Here is an 18,606-nt window from a genome sequence, read left to right as displayed (position 1 = left end):
GGAAGAACGCTGTGGAGAAGCTGCTGTAAAAATCGGAGATGAACAGTGCATATATTCGCGAAGAAACAGCTCGACAACGGCTAAATACGACGCCAACGATCGAATCCCGATCGATTGGATTGCTCTCAATCGATCGGAGAGGCTTTGGATCGATCGGCCGATCGATCCAGAGCGCCTCTGTGCTCTGGGAACTGGCCTGGATCGATCAGCTGATCGATCCAGGGCTTATCGCATAGAATCGCGACTCCTAATCGGTCGGCTAATTGATTGGGGGCTCTGGATCGATCGGCTGATCGATCCAGAGCTGTTCTGTGCGAATGCCACTCTCCCAATCGATCAACCGATCGATTGGGCATGAGCCAATCGATCGGTTGATCGATCCAACCCATGTGGACTTGCCCAATCAAGTCCAAAAGTCCCTTAAAACCAACATCTGGTCACCCTTGACCTGTTGGTACATCATGTCTCGCATCCGGTCACCCTTGACCTGCCAGGACTCCCTCACCAAGTGTCTGGTTAATCCCTTTGACCCACTTGGACTTTTCTCCACATGCCAAGTATCCGATCAATCTCTTTGACTTACTTGGACTTTGCACCAGATGTCTGGTCAACCTTGACCCATCTGGGTTTCCTCGTGCCTGGCTTCACTCACCAGGTCTTTCACCTAGCTTCACTCACTAGGATTTCCAAATTGCCTGGCTTCACTCACCAGGACTTTCACCTAGCTTCACTTACTATGATTTCCAAACTGCCTGGCTTCACTCACCAGGTCTTTCACTTAGCTTCACTCACTAGGATTTCCAAACTGCCTGACTTCACTCACCAGGACTTTCACCTAGCTTCACTCACTAGGATTTCCAGTCAAGTATCCAGTAAATCCTGACCTACTTGACTCTCCTTCACAATCTCCCCACATGAACAATCGCACCTGCAATCTTCATGTGTTGTCTATATGTACTGTCAAACATCGAAACCTAACATCAAGATTCGAGCTTGACTCAAATCAAGCTCAGTCAACCAAGTCAACCTTAACCTAGAGAATATTACACCAACCCTCATCAATTGAAATCCTTGTTGATTATATGCTATCTGGAAGAGTTGTTACAATTCAGTAACTTTCTGCACTTTATCATGCGCTTTATTATCTGTTTTCTGTTAAATTTTTACCTTTCAACAATGTTATCCTATTAAAGATGCATATAAGCTTGTCTCTTTTCTCTTTTGGACTTTATGAGCCAAATGATAAATTTTTATAGGTTGTTTGTGATGGTGGGCTGTCATTTATTTGATTTTTGGAAAAAGTAGAACAAGAGTTTGTCTGAAAGGTTTAAATGTTTTAATCCATTTATATCAAGCCTGGGTCTGATATAAAAAAATATCAGGCTTAACGTGGACTTGATATGAATAGATTTATATTTTAGTCGATTTTTTTAATAAAATTTTAACACATCTGGAGAAGTTGAATTATGCAATGGACGATACTAGTGAATTTCTTACCGTCTCAAAAATCCATAGAATCTAAAATAGTTGCATTCTAAGGTCTCTAGATCGATCAGTGGGCCAAAATCCACTAATTGACTTAGACATGTATGATTGGATCTAGTTCTGGTCCTGTGAATTTATAAGATTGTAAAGAACCCAACAGTGTCGTCCATTGCATATTCGGCTTCTCCGGAGGTATTAAAATGTATCAGAAAAATTAGCAAAACCTAACGCCCGTGGGCCTAAATGAAAAATATCAAGCCTAATATGAATGCGTGCATACATCCAAAAGAAAGAGGAAAAAAAAGAGAAGTTGCATGCATATGTACGAGAAAAGAAAAGAGAAATTATATACATATGTAAGAGGAAAGAGAAGAGAGTAATGATTGAAGATTAAAATAGAAAGATTAGTAAATTAAGTGTGCCTTTTGATAAATACTAAAGTATAATATCTTTTTTTAATTCACAAACTTAAGTACGCCCTTTTATAATTTACCGTAAGGAAAATGCTTGGTCTTCAAATTTTAAAGGACATTTTTTAGAAAGTATAAGTGTTTTCACATGTTTACTTTCAACACACAACTTCTAAAGACATTAAGTTTATGGTGCATAAATTGATTTGTAAAATAATGTACGCTCTAACGTTTAGCATTATGTTGACATAATTAAAATTTAAATTGTAATGAGCCTTTTGAATTTGTGATTTTAATACTATTATAATTAAGGATAAAACAAGGGGAGTTTTAATATGAGATAGAAATTGTGAAGCAAATAAAGTTTGCGGAAGCTGACCGTTGGCCACGCGCCTAACCCAGACACAGTTTCTTGTGTAACAGATGTATCAATGCTTCTCTTTCTTTTTTTTTTTTATAAAAAAAGCAAATGTAATATTAAATGATTCATCTAAACATTAATTAATCTTTAACAATGAACATTAGTTGAATTATAGATTTGCAAAGATTCAGTTAGATACAAATGATATCCACAATTGGTATTAGATAGAAAAATGATCAAATGCTTAGAATTTACAATGAAATATGTTAATGAATTACAGATTAACTATGCTAATAAATTACACCGGCACTGGTGAGCACTTGTGTTATCTGGTGAGCACTTGTGTTATCGTTTCTATGTTATCATATATGATCATTTATACATTGCAAGACAAAGAAATTGGACTAAGACAACATCAAGAGGGGGAAACAAATGAACTCGCCATGTTTGTTGATTTTCTTGGAGAACAATGGAAAAACAGCTCAAGAAGTACACAAATTTTGCTTCTTTGGTGGCATCGTTCGAGACTCCTAGACTGTGAAGCCACATAACAGTTTCTTTGGTGACATCATTCGCTTTGTATGCATGCGAGAAGCTCTTATTAGCAAATTTTGAATCCAACCGAGTAATTGTGGCAGCTATAGCTCAGTATTCAACTTCTGTGAAGGAGCGTATCACAAAGTGTTGTTCCTTGGAGAACCAACGGATGGAGTTGGCACCAAGAAAGACAACATATGCTGTAATCAAACCATTCAAAATGTTATTGGCATGAGTAAAGCTAAAACCATGTCAATGGTTAACTATATAACTTTCCAAGACAAAAGAGCACACGACCTATTTGAAACAAAAATAAATAGGAAGATAGTATCAATAAAGGGAACCAATGGATATATACTCTTTCGTCCAATATGAGTGTTGCTTAACCAAAGAATAACTAGCTAGCTAAAGGGAAAAAGAAGTTTTGTTTCTCTAAAAGAAAAACCATGCTATTCTTGATAGGGTCTACCCAATGACTATCACATGGAGCGTGAATCATTAGCAAAAAATTGCAAACATGAAACTTGCTAACTTCATAATGATATTTCCACAATCTGTTACAGTTATTCACTTCTTGCAAGCTGTGGTTGCTTTACAGTTTATGAATCAGCTCCTAAATTGAAATAACACAAATATTATAGTTTATTGCAGCATAACTACAGAATAAGCACATGTTAGTTGTAACTTCTAACAGGAAGCATTGTTATAGGAAAAAAGTTTATATTTTAATGGTGATTTGTCAAATAAATCTGTCCGAGCAGTTCCTAAAGCCTTTCTATCCTGGTGAAAGTCACCAACCCATACAAAACATGCCTCTCATCTTTCACATATATCCTAAATCGTTGCTCCAGAGAAATTCTGAGTAAACTGCATCACAAGGGCTCACTTGTGAAACACAGTTGTGATGGTTCAGCAACATATTAGATCACTTGTGAAAGACCAAGAGACTTTATTCATCGTGGGGAGATATTTTTAGTGTCGGAGGATCACAATAGGTGATTTTTTTCCCCCATGTTAGTATTGAGACAGAAATCTACAATGGTGCTAAAGTGTTCTCAACTTCCTTCTAAAAGAACAAGAAACTAGGACAAAGATCTCCAACTTTGTAATTGAAAAAAATGGTTTCACCCAACTATTCTCACATGTGCATTCTTTGCTTGATTATTAAATAGCATGATGTGCAAGAAACTAATTAATTGGAAGAACATAAATTCAATGAAAATCTCAATATGAAACTTCCATCTCACCTCCACAGCAAGGATAACAGCACTCTCGGAAAGCAAGACATTGGAAGGAGCTGTGAGGCGTACCCTTCCTGCACATCGAGCTGTCCACCTCCCCTCTCCCCAAGCTCTGCTATCGCAGCCACAGCACGCTCGGATGCTTCTGTGTTCAACGTTGATTCCTGTTCCCAACTGCGCTAAAATTGCACAAATTAAACACCACCGGACGAAAAACAGGACCAGACCTTACTTGCAGCTGTGGCACGGCGTTGATCCTTATTAATGGCAGCGCCGGAACCAAGAAAAAATCAGACGTCAACCACGCACCCTGTCCTCTACCACAGCAGCTAGAAGAACACCAAGCTCCAGATGAGTGACCAAAAATAAGGTTTTGTTTTGTTTTTGTTGGATAATAATAATAAGCATGTGAAAAAAATAGAAAACATAATAATTATACAGAAAATTTATGTTATTTAATTATTGCATAATTATACACTATAAAAAAATAAAAATTTCCTATATAACATAGTAAACATCCTTAAAAAGAGAAAAATCATAATATATCCAACAACAGAGTAAGTCATAATGTGACATATAATAAATCACATACGTGAACAACTTCATAATCCACGACAGATGTACCTTTAAATAGCAATAATGATCTCATGCTCAGCCTCCCAGGAAATAATTCAATCTTATTAAAAAGGATGGTAACAATACTATATTATATAAGTGATTTGAGGTTTATCCAATATCATCTTACCAATTATTTTAGGAGTATTCAATCAGTATTATCACATTTGAATTACAAATACATTTGTGTTGCTTATAAATTTGTTACGGTACATTTTATCAAGATATAAGAATTATAAATAAGTGGCTTTTTTTTATGAGAACTCTGAAAGCTCTAAGATTCTACCTTTTTTTTTTCCGGACAGAACAACCTGCTCGATCGGTTAAATTATCATATCAAGATTAGTTTTAAGTGCATGAGTTTGAACACTATCACTTTTCAATAGTTAACTAAATTAAATAAAAAAAAACTTTTATATAAAAGAAAAAGAAATCATGTTGTATCCCAATAAAGAAGCAGTTTAGCCATGCAACTATAGAAATACATATAATATAATGATCTATTGTTTTATTCAATTAAAATGATTTTCAAAATTACCTTTGGAATCATGTTCGGCTGAATCTGAGGAACCTATAAAATAGGTCCCAGGCGGGCTCAGTTGGTAAGTGCACGGATAATGACTGTAGTAGTCAGGGTATCAAAATTTAACAGAGAATTTCAACCTCATGCACTTGTCAATTTGGATTTCTGTTGAATTCCCTCTCAATGGCGTGGGACGTTCATGAGGGGGCTGCTAACGTGGCAGTAGTACTACGTTTTTTTTTAAGGAGCCTATGAAAATATCAATGTGTGATACATGTGAGATGATCGGCTAAGTTGAGGAGCTTATATAAAAATAGTTAGCAGATGTGAGATGATAGGCCAATCTTCGCCTGTCTCCCTTTCGCATCTTCCTTCCAGCTGTGGGCAATTGATAAGTATCAATTCACTCAACTTAGGTAGATCCTTCAAATCCCTTGGCACCCTTTCTAATCGTGGGCACTTCTCGATTGTTAGTGAACGAAGAGACTTGAGATGCGGCAGCCAGTCAGGCAAGGTCGTGAGATTGGAGATTCCATTTATGCATATACCTTCTAGCACAGTATGACTTGCTGCTTCTGCTATCATCAACGACTTCAATTCATCACAACAACAAATACTTAATTTTGGAATTCTGAAAGTAAAGTTATCTGATCTATGATCATGTGCACCGCATAGAGACAAGTCTTTGAGAGTGTGCAAGTATTGCAGTTGCCCAAGTAAATTGACTTTCTTGTTACAAATCTCTATTTCGAACTCATCTACTGAATTCAAGATTTGTATGAGTTCTTGTGGCTGCAATATTATAATTGGACAATTTGAGAGCTGTAGAGAACAAAGAGAACTAAGACGCCCCACTTCTGAAGGGAAGGATGCCAAATTATCACAATTGTCAATGGTTAACGAACGAAGCATTTCTAGGTGCTGCATTTCATCCCCAGGAAGATACTGGAGTTGTCTGCAATTTATAATTTCTAATTCCTTCAAAGATGTGAGGTTTCTGATGCAGTCACTTGGAAGAGATGTCATGTCATTCATACCATCCACACTGAGAACAGAAAGAGAAGTTAGCCTTCCAATACATGAGAGTAGGCTCCCACTACAGAATGATATATCAAGGTGTTGGATTGTAGGAAGTCTCGGCATACTTTTCAATTTGAAACAATCGAAAACCTGCAGCAGCTGCAGTTTAGGGAACAACTCATCGACACCATGAGACTCTGACCATTCCTCTAAATTATCCATTGAAGACAAGCAGAGTTCTTGAAGGGAAGGAAATCCTCCGTACCCATGGAACTCAGCACCCATATGTGTGATGTCACTGATAAACTTTAAGTCAAGCTTCTTAAGAAACTGCAGATTTCCAAACGAAGGAATATGTTCACAACTGAAGCAGTTTTGAAGGTTAACTTCAACCAAATTTGGCAATTGTGACTCCATCAACCATGTTGGAAATTGTGGACTCCCATAGTTGGATATGGTTAACTGCTTTAAACTCGTGTTGGGACAAAGATCATCCAACATGTCCTTGTCATATCTGTCTGAATTATTAAACTCGATCCACAGTGCATTAAGATCTTGATTCTTCAAGATTTTTCTTCCACCACAAGAATAATTTGTAAAATTTTTGGAAAATTTAATTGCCATTCCTCCTTGAAGCTTCAAATCCTCAAGCTCTATAATTGAGCATGCACCAATTCTGTCCCCAGCAACAAAGAGACTTAAACTTCGAAGATTAGTAAGTCGAGATAATCCACTAGGCATGTGTGTCAATCTAAAATCACTTTCAAAAAAACCACATGTTAAATCAAGATCCCGAAGGTTTTGAATATTCCCTAACTTTTTTGGTAGCTCTTGAAATTCCTCATTGAAACTGAGATTGAGATACTGTAAATTGGAGAGAAGGGTTATGGAGTCGGGTAGAACTTCAATATTATTGTTAGATAAGTTGAGGTACCTCAAAAGTATCAGATTTCCTATTGACGTCGGCACCTCTTTGATGTGATTGTAACTTAAATCTAACACCCGCAAAAATTTCAGTTCTGAGAAGACTTCAAGCAGATTGATACTCAAACCTGATGATGGATTTTGGGCCATAAAGGTGCGCAAGTACAATGGTCTCTTGCCTAAGACCTGAGCCATGCTTGATTCCTCTCCTCCTTGTATTTGCACATGATATGTTCTGTTTCCAACATCTTCCACCGAGTCTTGATCAGAATTCCAATATGCATTTGCAGATACTGATCGTGCCAGATCATGCATCAAATCATGCATTGTGCAAGCATCTTCACAATCAAGCTCATTGGAAGGTTCCCAGGAAAAATCTCTATAATTACGCTTCCTAATAGATGCTGAGAGAAAGAACGACTTATTTACAAGTTCATCAAAGACGTTGTTGCCAATTGTCTCAGCATAAAATTCTTGTCCGAGCGTACAAAATCATTTGCTATCCATAGTTTTATCAGTTCATCCTTTGCCATCTTATAATTTTTTGAGAATAGGGAGGCAAATGCAAAACACTTCTTTGACCGTGGGAGGAGAGTGTCATAGCTCAACTTTAGTATAGCTAACACTTTATCTTCCTCATCTCGGAGTTGCCATATTTCACTCTTCAATACTGAGGACCAATAAGTCTCATCTCGAGTGCCACGGAGCATGTTACCAAGAGATATGGCAGCCAAGGGCACACCGCCACATTTCTCAACAATCTTTTCACCAATTTTCACCAGCTTTTGATCCACTGCTTCGTCTCCAAAAGCAAATTGTTGAAACAAGGACAGACAATCATCTTGGGACAACTGTTGTAATTGGTGGGTGGTATTGGATGAGCCCATAATTTTAGACACCTGTTGGTTACGGGTTGTCAGCAAAATTTTGCTTCCCCTCACCCCACATGTCAAGGCTGCTTTTAGTATGCCCCACTTTAATGGATCTTCATTCCAGACATCATCAAGAACGAGCAGAAATTTCCTCCCAGATAGTGCTTTTTCTATGTTCTGTCTCACTGAATCTATTTGTGAGATGTTGACTGGTGCATCAGTAGCTGCTTCTAAAACAGATTTCATTACCTTTGCAGGGTCAAATTCAGCCCCAACAACTGTCCACATTCTTGAATTTTCAAACTGAGCTTTCACCCTCTCATCATCGAAAACATGCTGAGCAAGTGTAGTCTTCCCCAAGCCACCCATCCCAGCAATGGCAATGACCTTCACTGTGCCATGGTTGCTTTCATCATCATCATCCTTTGTTAACAAGTCGACAATCTTATTCCTCTCTGGTTCTCTCCCTATAACAACAAAGCTATTGCGGGAGTGGGTCTCTCTGTAGAGACGTGGTTCCGACTTGCTTTGTGGCAAATCGAGAAGAACGGACTTTTGCAGCAAAATAGAATCCAGACTTTCTGTTATGGCTTTTATCATGCCACCTATCCTACTCTTAAACACAACTTGATTATTAGGAGAGAAGAAATCACGCACCGGCCTTAAAGAAGTGTTTGATCTCTGCTTCTTCTGCGAGACTGTGGTGTCATAGTAATCCACAACATCCTCGAGATCGTAGGCCAAGTATTTGAGCTTCGTCAGCAAGTTCTTCACAGCAGCATCAATAAAAGGGCGGGAGTCGACATCTTGGATCACCGCGTCAATGATCGCGGACAACTCCTTGAGCTTCTTCATCTTCGTTTTGTTACTTGCAGTTATCGCCTTGAGTTTCTCGTCGAGTTGGAGGAGATCTGACACATTCTGGACCATGAAGCGAGACGCAGCAGTTACTAAAGCTGCTTCCATAGCTCCGGATGAATTAAGGATGCAAGTTGTTTGGTGTGGATCTGGCTAGCAGCTTGGAGGAGAAGGAAAAGAGAAGCAATAAATAAATGAAGTCTTCCTTTTTGATGGATTACATATTAAAAAGAGTCGGGGTCTCCAATAATTTGCAGGGCGACTCCCGCTTCCAGTCTTTCTTTAATAATTTGCAGGCCGACGAGTCCTGCTTCAAGTCTTTCTTTTTTTTATGAGTTGGATTATTAAAAATGGTTGGACCTCCAATAAGATTGCTTACAAATTCCAGCTGGCCATGGCAGTGATGTGGGTATTCATTAAATCTGCGTCGTTAACGCCGCAAGCATTCATAACAAATTTCCAAGTCCGTTGCTGAAAAGAAACGCTTCATGTAATTATTTTAGGCCTCATTAGATTTCTAAGAGATCTATTAAAAGAATTATATTTTAGTTTAAACGGATTAAGCAATGCGATCATAATTAGAAGGGTAAATAGTATTGGGTATCTTGTGTTATAAAATCCAAAAGTTTTACACAATAGTAAAAGGAGGAGGATAGACACGGAGGATAAAATAATTTTAAATATAATTCATTCATAACAAATCGTCTATTTATAAGTTCATATAAAAATTACTAATTTAGCAACTCTTAATTATACTCCATTGACTTATTAATATTAACTAGGGTGTTAAACGAATCGAACTGAGCTCAAGATAGCCTAGGCTCGAGCTCGGCTCAACTCAATTTATACTAGCTTAAGTCCATAGAGTTGATTTTGAGCTCGATATTTAATTATGGGCTCGAGCTCAAGTTTAAATTTTTTATTATTTTTTTATTTTTTTAATAAATAAATTAATATATTATATATTATATACTATAAAAATATATATTATTATTGCTCGTTTGGCTCAACAAGCCACCGAGTCAGTAATAATTAGGCCCGAACTCAGTTTGATTTCTAATCCAGTTGGCTCGAGCTCAACTAGAGATTGATCAACTTTGAGCTCGAGTCAAATTTTGACCGAACTACTCACGAACGACTTAACTCATTTATACCACTAATATTAACCACTAACTCCACAATTTAACTATCATCTCATTATCCTTCATCCACTAACTCCATTATGTCAAATATATTGAACAAGGATAATTTTTATAACTAGTATATTTCACCACTAATTAACCCATGATAATTTTCTTTGTCAACTCATTTATCCACTACATCATCAACATTAAATTTTATCAATAATCCCTTCTTTAAATTGATGTAATAATCAATTTCATAAGAGTTCAAATTTTAAAATTTCATCTAGAAATACCAACTAGTTGTGTGAGCATTTGAAATATAGAAAAATTAAAAGACTTGATTAATATATTAATAATTTCATCCTCGCCTCTACAATACCCAAGATTCAACATTTATAAAATTCCTTATGAAATAATATCTTACATCTATGTTTATTTCGAGCATATAACATTAGATTTTTAGAAAACTTTATTGTTAAAATATTGTCACAATAAATCTGAGGAGATTCATCCTCCTCAAAATATATTTTTTAAGGATTTTCTTTAGTCAAATAACTTTACAAGCACGAGATGTTATAACAACAAACTTAGTTTCAGTGAATGAGAATGTACGAATAGATTATTTCTTCGATGACCATGAAACAACTCTTGTCCCCAACATAAAAACATATTCAAATATATTTTTTGATCATCTAAATCTCATATATATAATCACTATTCACAAAACAAAATAAATTGATTTTCCCCCTTTTTTAGAATAGCCCAAACTCTTTAGCATCATGCAAATATAAAAAAAAATCTTTGCAACTAAGGGGCGTATCTTTTTTACAATAAGTCAACTCATGTGTGTGCTAATCATACTTACAACATGTATTATACCATGTTATGTTTTGTTGTTATCAAGTACATTAAACTCCTCATTATTTATTTGTAAAATATAGCATCAACTTTCTTTCCTTTAATCTCTTTGTGTATCATCACTCTAAACTTAGATTAAGTATTTATAGGATTATAATTTTTCATTTGAAACCTATCCAAGATTTTGAGAAATAAAAAATTTATGAGAAGTTTACACCACTTGAATATCAAAGAAATAATGATCATACCAAGATTGTCATCTCAACTACTGTCATCATAGAATTTTTAAAAGTTTCAAACATAAATGTATTGTTTCTAGTGTAAATTAAGTCAATATTTTTTTTTCATCTTCAATCTTAGTGAAAATAGTATATTCATAAGGACATTTTTTTAAATTCTTCCTTCGAAAAATAAGTTTTTATATAGTTATACCATGATCAAAGTTGATCGATAAATACATTTTCTTTCAAATCTCCATAAAAGATTGTTACACTTTCTCATCATCATCATCAAAATTTATAAAAAAAAAATTATTTAACACTATTTTGATTATATGATTAGATGGCTTTTTATCAAATATAACTGATAACAATTTTCTTAATGATAAGATTATATAATCTATAAATTTTTGATATATTACTCATATAAAAAAATTATACATTTTTTTACTTTTGTTGGCTATCTTATTTGTCTTTTCATCTTTAGTTGTCTATCTTCTTTCACAACTATAAATGTATTTCTCATCTTTGTTTACTATCTTCTTAGTGTCTTTCTTCATTCTCATGTCATATCAAAAACATTTCTTTTACCAAGTTAGTTTGATCTTCATTCTATTTTTTTAAAATTAATATAACATTTTGATCTATAATAATTATACCTATGATAACTCGTTCGATCTTCATTTTTTCTTAAATTCATATTACATTCTTTTAAATTAATATAATAATTTGATCTATAAGGATCATACCTATGACATTTATAATATTCAATATTGGACTTGACTGTTGACTTTATCTATAAGAATAATGTTCTTGAAAGGACACATAAATGCTCTTATAATATACTTTTAGTGACACTAAATAAATATACTATAAAGTGATGTTGTCTTAAATCCTGTGACATTTTTGTAATATCATTATAAGATATCAATGACAATTTCAAAAGTATGTCAATTTAGAGATATAACGACAGTACAAAATGTTAGAAAAGAATCATGTTTCAAGAATATTTTTATATACTTTATTATTATTATCGTAACAAGGATAATTTAAATATCATCTAAACTCATTTATATTAACAATTATAAGTGTCTTATAATTTATTATAAGAACAATAAAAATAGTCAATAATATAATTTATAAGGTCATTTTAAAAGACTCCCTTGACAAATCTATAATGGCACCAATAAATATCATTTATAATATTAACAATGATCACTAATATTTATTTAAAATATGTAATCAAATTTAAATTTTACACATGATCATAATTCATCCATCACTTAAAATAAAATAAAAAAATTCAAAATACAAATTAAAATGCTAACATATAATTTTTATTCATCTAGCAATCATTCGAATCAAAATTACAAATTCAATACCAATAATAAGTTTTTTACATAGAAACTAACCACGCACTAATAAAATTCACTCAAAATATTAAATTTTATAACTAATAAAATCTTCTAAAATAAAAACTCAACTAATTTACTATGAATCATATTCAACCAACATATTATAAGCAAAATCCAAGACTAGGAATTTTTTCTCATAAATCAAATGGACAAACACCTTCACCAAACATATGTACTCAGTTAAAAACTCTTCAGCAAAAAAAAATACTTCTGGCCTACTTCTAATTTGAACATAGGACTTCAATGTCCCCGAAGGACATTACAGAACCTAACCTGCAATGCACAGAGTAAACTAGTAGTATCGTGACAAAATTGACTTGAGTAGAAGCACCAGTAAAAGAGCCACATCTAAACTAATCGTGACAAAATTGACTTGAATAGAAGCACCAGAAACAGAACCGCATCCAAAATAAAGCTAACTGGAAAAATTATTACTCAAAGAAATTAAGGACATCAGCAACTTATCAGCTAATTGATCAACAAAAAGCACGAGAGCATGTGAAGAAATTGGTGCGACACCAAAGTGCAAAATATAAAGGATGCCACAAAAGAGTAGGTTAGCATGGCAATTAGTAATAGCAAAGAAGAACCACCTTTTATGATTTTAGTTATGTGTTTAGAAACCTAATGTCCCGGAGAGCTGATATGATATATGCAGAAACTGTGAAGAAACAAAGAAGCAGCTTCTGGACAAAAGAAAAGCCCTTCAAAGCAGGACATAACTAGAGAACAAGAAAAGCGCAGTACAATTCATGTAAAAATTTGAGGTCTTTTAGAACTTGAGTATGCTATAATTATGCAGTTTAATTCTTAAAGTTCTTTTGAGGTCATGTAGGCGAATAAAATGGCCAAGTAACATTTTGCTATGTAGTAGTGGTCAGTAGTTAGTATGCAAGACAGAGTAACAAAATAAGAGTTGAAGGACTATGAATCTATTAAACAGGCACATCAAGCTATACTGTTATGAACAAAGGGCCGGTAATAATTAAACAGAACTGACTTTGAAACTTACAATTTAAGGCAACATCTGGGTAAGTGCAGGCTTTTCAAACTCACCAAATACAATAACTGATACGAGGCCAAGTGTTGCTGAAAATAAATGTTCCTGAGGTTGAAAGGAATAAGAACAGAGTTAAAGAGTTGCAAAGTAAAAAAAATGATTTGGGCAAGAGTACATGATGATGATGATCTCAGTAAAACTAGGAAATGTCACAAGAACCTTGACCTGATAAATAAGAATAAGATTCTGCATTTAATTTTGAAATACTAAATAGTCTCCATGACAGAAGTAGGTATAAAACAAAGGTTATTGAAGGTATAGAACCATAAAACCTGATATATTATAAAATAGAGTTGTTTCATTACTGAATTAAGACTATATTGTCTGAATGCATCCTCAGGGTCTGACTGCCAATCCCCATTTCAAAAACTGCCCTTACAAATGTTAGGTTTACTGATTCAATTTTCAGTGTCTGCCAATCAGCTTATATAAGTTAACTTACAGATAAACATAAAAAAATAAGAACTTTATAATAGTAATGTTTTAAAAAGAAATAGGTTTTACATGAATTATTGCTTCCTGAAGCTCTGAATGCAAGCGAGATCCTATGTCTTTGATACTTATAGGAGGCCATATAATTTTTACTCTGATGGCTGAGCTCAAGGAATCAGGTATATGACTTGATTTTAATCAAAATAAATACCAACAACTTCAAGATTTATTAGTAATAAGCATAAATAAAAGTGTTAGTAATAAGTTATTTCAGTCTCTTGCAAGCAATACCAAAGAAAAGATAAAGAAAATCCTATATAGATTAACTCATGATACAGGAAAATATTCAGTGTGTTCTTCCATGTACCTGATGTATGAAAACTTTACATTTGAGTTCTATCTGAAAATATTTTTGTTGAACCAGTATCTTTGAACTGTTTTATGACCTTCCTACTCTAGTTAGTTTTAATGATTCAGTCATTCAGCTTTCTAGCCATAATTCTTGCTAATTGATCATACCAAACAGTAAGTTAAATAAAATTATAAAATTATAAAGTGGATAAAAAATAATTTTAAAAAATTAAATATTATACCAAATGAGAAATTTTTAAACTATCATACCCAAAGAGAAATAAATAAATTATCATACCAAATGAGAAATAAGCAAACAATAATATATCTTTTCTAATATATTAAATTAAACTTGATATGGAATAAAAATAAAATAAATAAATTATTACAGAATAAGACTTGCAGCAAAGAGATAACCAAGGAAATTGGAACCTTGGCTCTTTTTTTGGATATGAGATTGAATTTCAATATTTGAGTACCTTTGATCGGAAAGTTGACTTTCAATTCGTAAAGGATAAGAAATATGGAATGCGAGAAGGAGCTGGATCAGTTTCTTTTATCCTTCAATAACAATAAGAGAGAAGTAGCAGATGTAATCACCCTCACCAGATTAGCTTGAGTTAGCAGGCGAAGGAGGCCAATCTGCATCCTTTTTCTGCCTCTTCAATCAATCAACTATCTTTTGCCCACTGATAAAGTGATTTTCTAATATAAATTTCAATATTTGTTCCTTTTTTCATGTTGAATAATTTTTTTTTTCCTTATGAACAACTTTAAAATTTATTAATTGAAAGTAGGCTTGTATCATTGGCTTCTGCGATAGAGTAGATAACAAAATTAAATATTGGTATTATACATCGATCAATTTTCTCGACAATGAAAATATCCTCTACCTTGTCACGAAGAATTCATGTTTTATTGATGATTAAATAATTAATAACATTCATTTAATTTAAGCATTTCAAACTTTAAACCAAGTGCTTGATACTAGCCTCCTTAATATTTCTTTTTTATGGAATCACACATCTTTGGTGGTATCTATATAGAAAATGGTTTTCAAAATTGGACGATTAATAATTTAGAAGAAATAATTGTTTACTTTAAGATTCTTTAATTTTAATGTTTCATGTGCTATATCTTTTGTGCATCGGTTAGTCTGATAACTTTTGTTGGTTCTACCACTACAGAAATGCCCAATATTCTTTGAATCTAAAGAAATTTACTATGAGCATACTTCACTGGGCACAGTGACTATCAAGAAATGACTGGTGTAAAATTTTGAAAGTCATGACTCTTCTCCAGCTTTTCCCAAGGAACAGACCACTTCTGCCACATCGCTCATATTACAACCTAAAAAAATTAGGCGAAGCATCTCAAAATCTAACCTTTTTTCCACCAAAACAAACAAAACCATCATCGATTAGTAGGTCTTCGACAGGAGAATCACGTGCTGATAGAGGAAGAGGATGAGATAGAAGGCTTAGGAATTTCCACCATGGCAGACGCCTTCGGATCTACAATGAGGCGTAGTTAGGGGAGTGAGTTGGGAATTCCATCGACTAGAAGAACTTTCACTACCAGTCTTAGGATCTTTATCTAGGGGCGGATCTATTATAGGATTAGGTAGGGCCACATCCACTCCGAAGAAGAAGAGTTTGGACTGTCAGTCAGTTGATCATGCTGCCCTGCGACGACATCTTAATGTTGCAAGCTAGGATACACATCAATCCGCCCTTCCCAAAACCTAAACCTTCAGCTCGCGATTGAAAATCTTAAATCCATCCACGTCTTTATCAAACGGCTACAAGAATAGAGCTATTAGATAGGTCAATTCGTGGCAGGACAAGTTGACTCGTCGCAAGCCAACTATTTGGCGAGGTGAGACGGATCAACCCATCATCTTGGTGAATTAGAAAATTTCCACTTCAACTCAATTTAAGGCGGATATAGTATGTTAGGCAGGCTAACTCATGGGTCCATCAATTTTTTTAAAAAAATTAAAAAACTTTCATATCTTCATCATTCTACTTTGGAAGGATTTCATCAATTAAATATATTCAAAACTAGATAGTTTAAAAGTAAATGGACACAAACGAATACACATATTTGATAAAAAGTACTATTTGTATTTTAAAATTATAACAAAAAAAATATAATAAATTGACAAAAAAAAAAAGATAGATATGTTACCTTAGCAGCCTTCTGTATCGGTCCCATGGATATGGAGAGAGGTACTTGCGGGTACATAGGCCATAGGCCCATAGTGAGGTAAACCTTAGATCGTCAGTTCCTGAGAATTGATGTCATTACACCAGAGATATTATACGCTCACCTTTTATGTTACACCCTGGGGGTTAATAATGTAAAATACCGAAAAAGGGTGAATAACCATAAGGGAATTTTTCAGAATTTTTAGAAAATTTTCGGGAATTTTTCAAAGCTCGTATGATGAGTTTACGGAGATAAATATTAGACCCCGGGAGAGCCTATTTGGGTTACCCCATTTAAGCATGGAAATGTTTGATTTTTTCCTTTTTATTGTATTTTTTTTTTGTTTTTCTCTTTCTTTTATTCTTCTCCGTTTCCCTTTTCCCCCGCGTGCCCGACCCTCACCCGACGCCTCCTCGCGTCGAGTCTTCTTCCCCCGTCGAACTCGTGCCCTAACCGCCACTTGACGGTTCCTTTCTCCCATGCGTTCATAACCCCCGGCCAAGGGAAATCTCCGAAGCCTCTGTCGATTTCCCTCCTCTTCCCGTCGCCCCTCGCCGTGGAGATCCCAGCGCCGACGCGAGCTTCTCCTCCTCTTTCCCTTCTTCATCGCGCCGACGTCAACGCACAGAACCTCTTCGCCATGCCCTAGCGCCGGTTGTTGCTGTCCTTGTGCCCTAGCACTGTCGCCGACCACCAAATTCGACCGAGCCGCCATCTCTTCTACCCTTGTTGTGAAGGCCACCAGGGGTTTTCCCCTTGTGAGTTTCCTTCCTCTCCGAGATGTGCCCTAGCAGCATGGTCTCGCTGCGCCACTAATTGTCGGATCCCTAGTCGTCACAGACAGTAAGAGAGAAATAGGTAAGGTGCACAGATTGTTATGGGATTAGGTGGTTATTGGTTGTGATGATTCTTGAGTTCATTCTGATCTGGACACTAAAATGCAGGTGTTGACGATACAGATAGCACCTAAAGATAAGTGGTGTTTGGTGTTGAAGGTAAGATCCCTTATTTAAGAGTTGTGGATTTAGATTTGGGACTAATGCAGATACAAATGTGTTGATGGTGATGTAGGGTATTTGATTTAGAGGGCAGCACCATTTACCTCGCTTCGGTTAGGTTTACTGGCAGCAAGTTGTCTTTGGTTGTGGATCACCGACTGAGGTTTCAGAGTTGGGTAAGTTATGCTCAGTATTAGGTTAAGTATGGATGGGATACATTCTATATTGGAATTGAGTTGATTATTTGAATTAAGGTATAGTGTATCCAATTTGGAATTTCTTAATTTGATTAGGATTTAATTTAGTTAGTGGATGCATGATAGAATTAGCTAAACTAAACATTGTGATACAGGACTTTGATTCGAGACGGTGTCTCGACGAGGGATCTATTTCGGATACGATCCTCTTATTGGAGGCGGGTACTTTGACTTATCTTTTTAGATATGTCATTTGATATGCATAGTAGTGTTTTTAACAAATAGTAATGATTATGTTTCTTATCTGCATCAGTTGGTCACTACCCGATACGTGTTACATGATTGTTTTGTTATGCACTTCATGTTAGTACCTACCTGATTATACATGCTTATGGAGTAGTGACATAGCCATGCTTTATTATGTTCAGGACCTAGGTTTTTATACCTTATATGATCTGTGTACCTAGACCTTTGATTTGATTCATTGTTCTATGGTACACATTATGTAGAGATGAATATGTTCAGGATATTTCTATACTTAGTATCATGGACCATCTCGCATGATTGCATGCTGTGCGATAGTCGGCTCCATTATTGTTGAGCACATCGCCAGTTACATAGATCTGCACACACCACCACTCATGGGTTAGTGGTATGTCAGGTAGAGTGTGTGACAGTTCTGCTGTTAGGCTCCGCTGGTCCGGTGACTCAGCGTGGTAGCTGGCAACCAGTTCTACTCTGTTAGGCTTCGTTGGTCTGGAGACGCAGCGTGGTAGCCGACAGACAGTTTTGCTCTGTTAAGCTCCGTTGGTCTGCTCATGGGTAGTGTGACGCAGCGTGGTAGCCGGCAGGGATCCCTCCTCTGGACTTGCTCAGAGAGATGAGAGCATTACGCT

The 18,606-nt window shown here is 35.3% G+C and overlaps 2 protein-coding genes and 1 long non-coding RNA gene across 3 annotated transcripts; all 3 read right to left on the bottom strand.

Moving 5' to 3' along the window:
- Positions 1-2,489: 2,489 nt before the first annotated feature.
- LOC121998465 (putative disease resistance protein RGA1) lies at positions 2,490-7,576 on the bottom strand. Its single transcript, XM_042553409.1, has 3 exons — positions 5,188-7,576; positions 4,041-4,363; positions 2,490-2,993 (listed from the first exon to the last, which is right to left on the bottom strand). The coding sequence occupies exon 1, from the start codon at positions 7,441-7,443 to the stop codon at positions 5,476-5,478; it is 1,968 nt and encodes a 655-aa protein (XP_042409343.1). The 5' UTR covers positions 7,444-7,576; the 3' UTR covers positions 2,490-2,993; positions 4,041-4,363; positions 5,188-5,475.
- Positions 7,542-9,068, bottom strand: LOC121998466 (putative disease resistance protein RGA3). Its single transcript, XM_042553410.1, has one exon. It carries the CDS (start codon positions 8,952-8,954, stop codon positions 7,542-7,544), a length of 1,413 nt encoding a protein of 470 aa, XP_042409344.1. The 5' UTR covers positions 8,955-9,068.
- Positions 9,069-12,467: 3,399 nt separating this feature from the next.
- Positions 12,468-15,989, bottom strand: LOC121994527. The gene is made up of 3 exons (XR_006115760.1): positions 15,690-15,989; positions 13,474-13,566; positions 12,468-12,734 (listed from the first exon to the last, which is right to left on the bottom strand). It is a non-coding gene; the product is annotated as an uncharacterized LOC121994527 (long non-coding RNA).
- Positions 15,990-18,606: the final 2,617 nt, after the last annotated feature.

This window comes from Zingiber officinale, chromosome 6A (assembly GCF_018446385.1).
Source record: "Zingiber officinale cultivar Zhangliang chromosome 6A, Zo_v1.1, whole genome shotgun sequence".
NCBI classification, from domain to species: domain Eukaryota; kingdom Viridiplantae; phylum Streptophyta; class Magnoliopsida; order Zingiberales; family Zingiberaceae; genus Zingiber; species Zingiber officinale.
The sequence above is the reverse complement of the archived record's forward strand: the minus strand, read 5'-3'. Positions and strand labels throughout refer to the sequence as shown.

What these genes read in the sequence shown, in the direction of transcription:
- LOC121998465 (XM_042553409.1), bottom strand. Translation starts at nt 7,443, where the DNA reads ATGCATGATTTGATGCATGATCTGGCACGATCAGTATCTGCAAATGCA.
- LOC121998466 (XM_042553410.1), bottom strand. Translation starts at nt 8,954, where the DNA reads ATGGAAGCAGCTTTAGTAACTGCTGCGTCTCGCTTCATGGTCCAGAAT.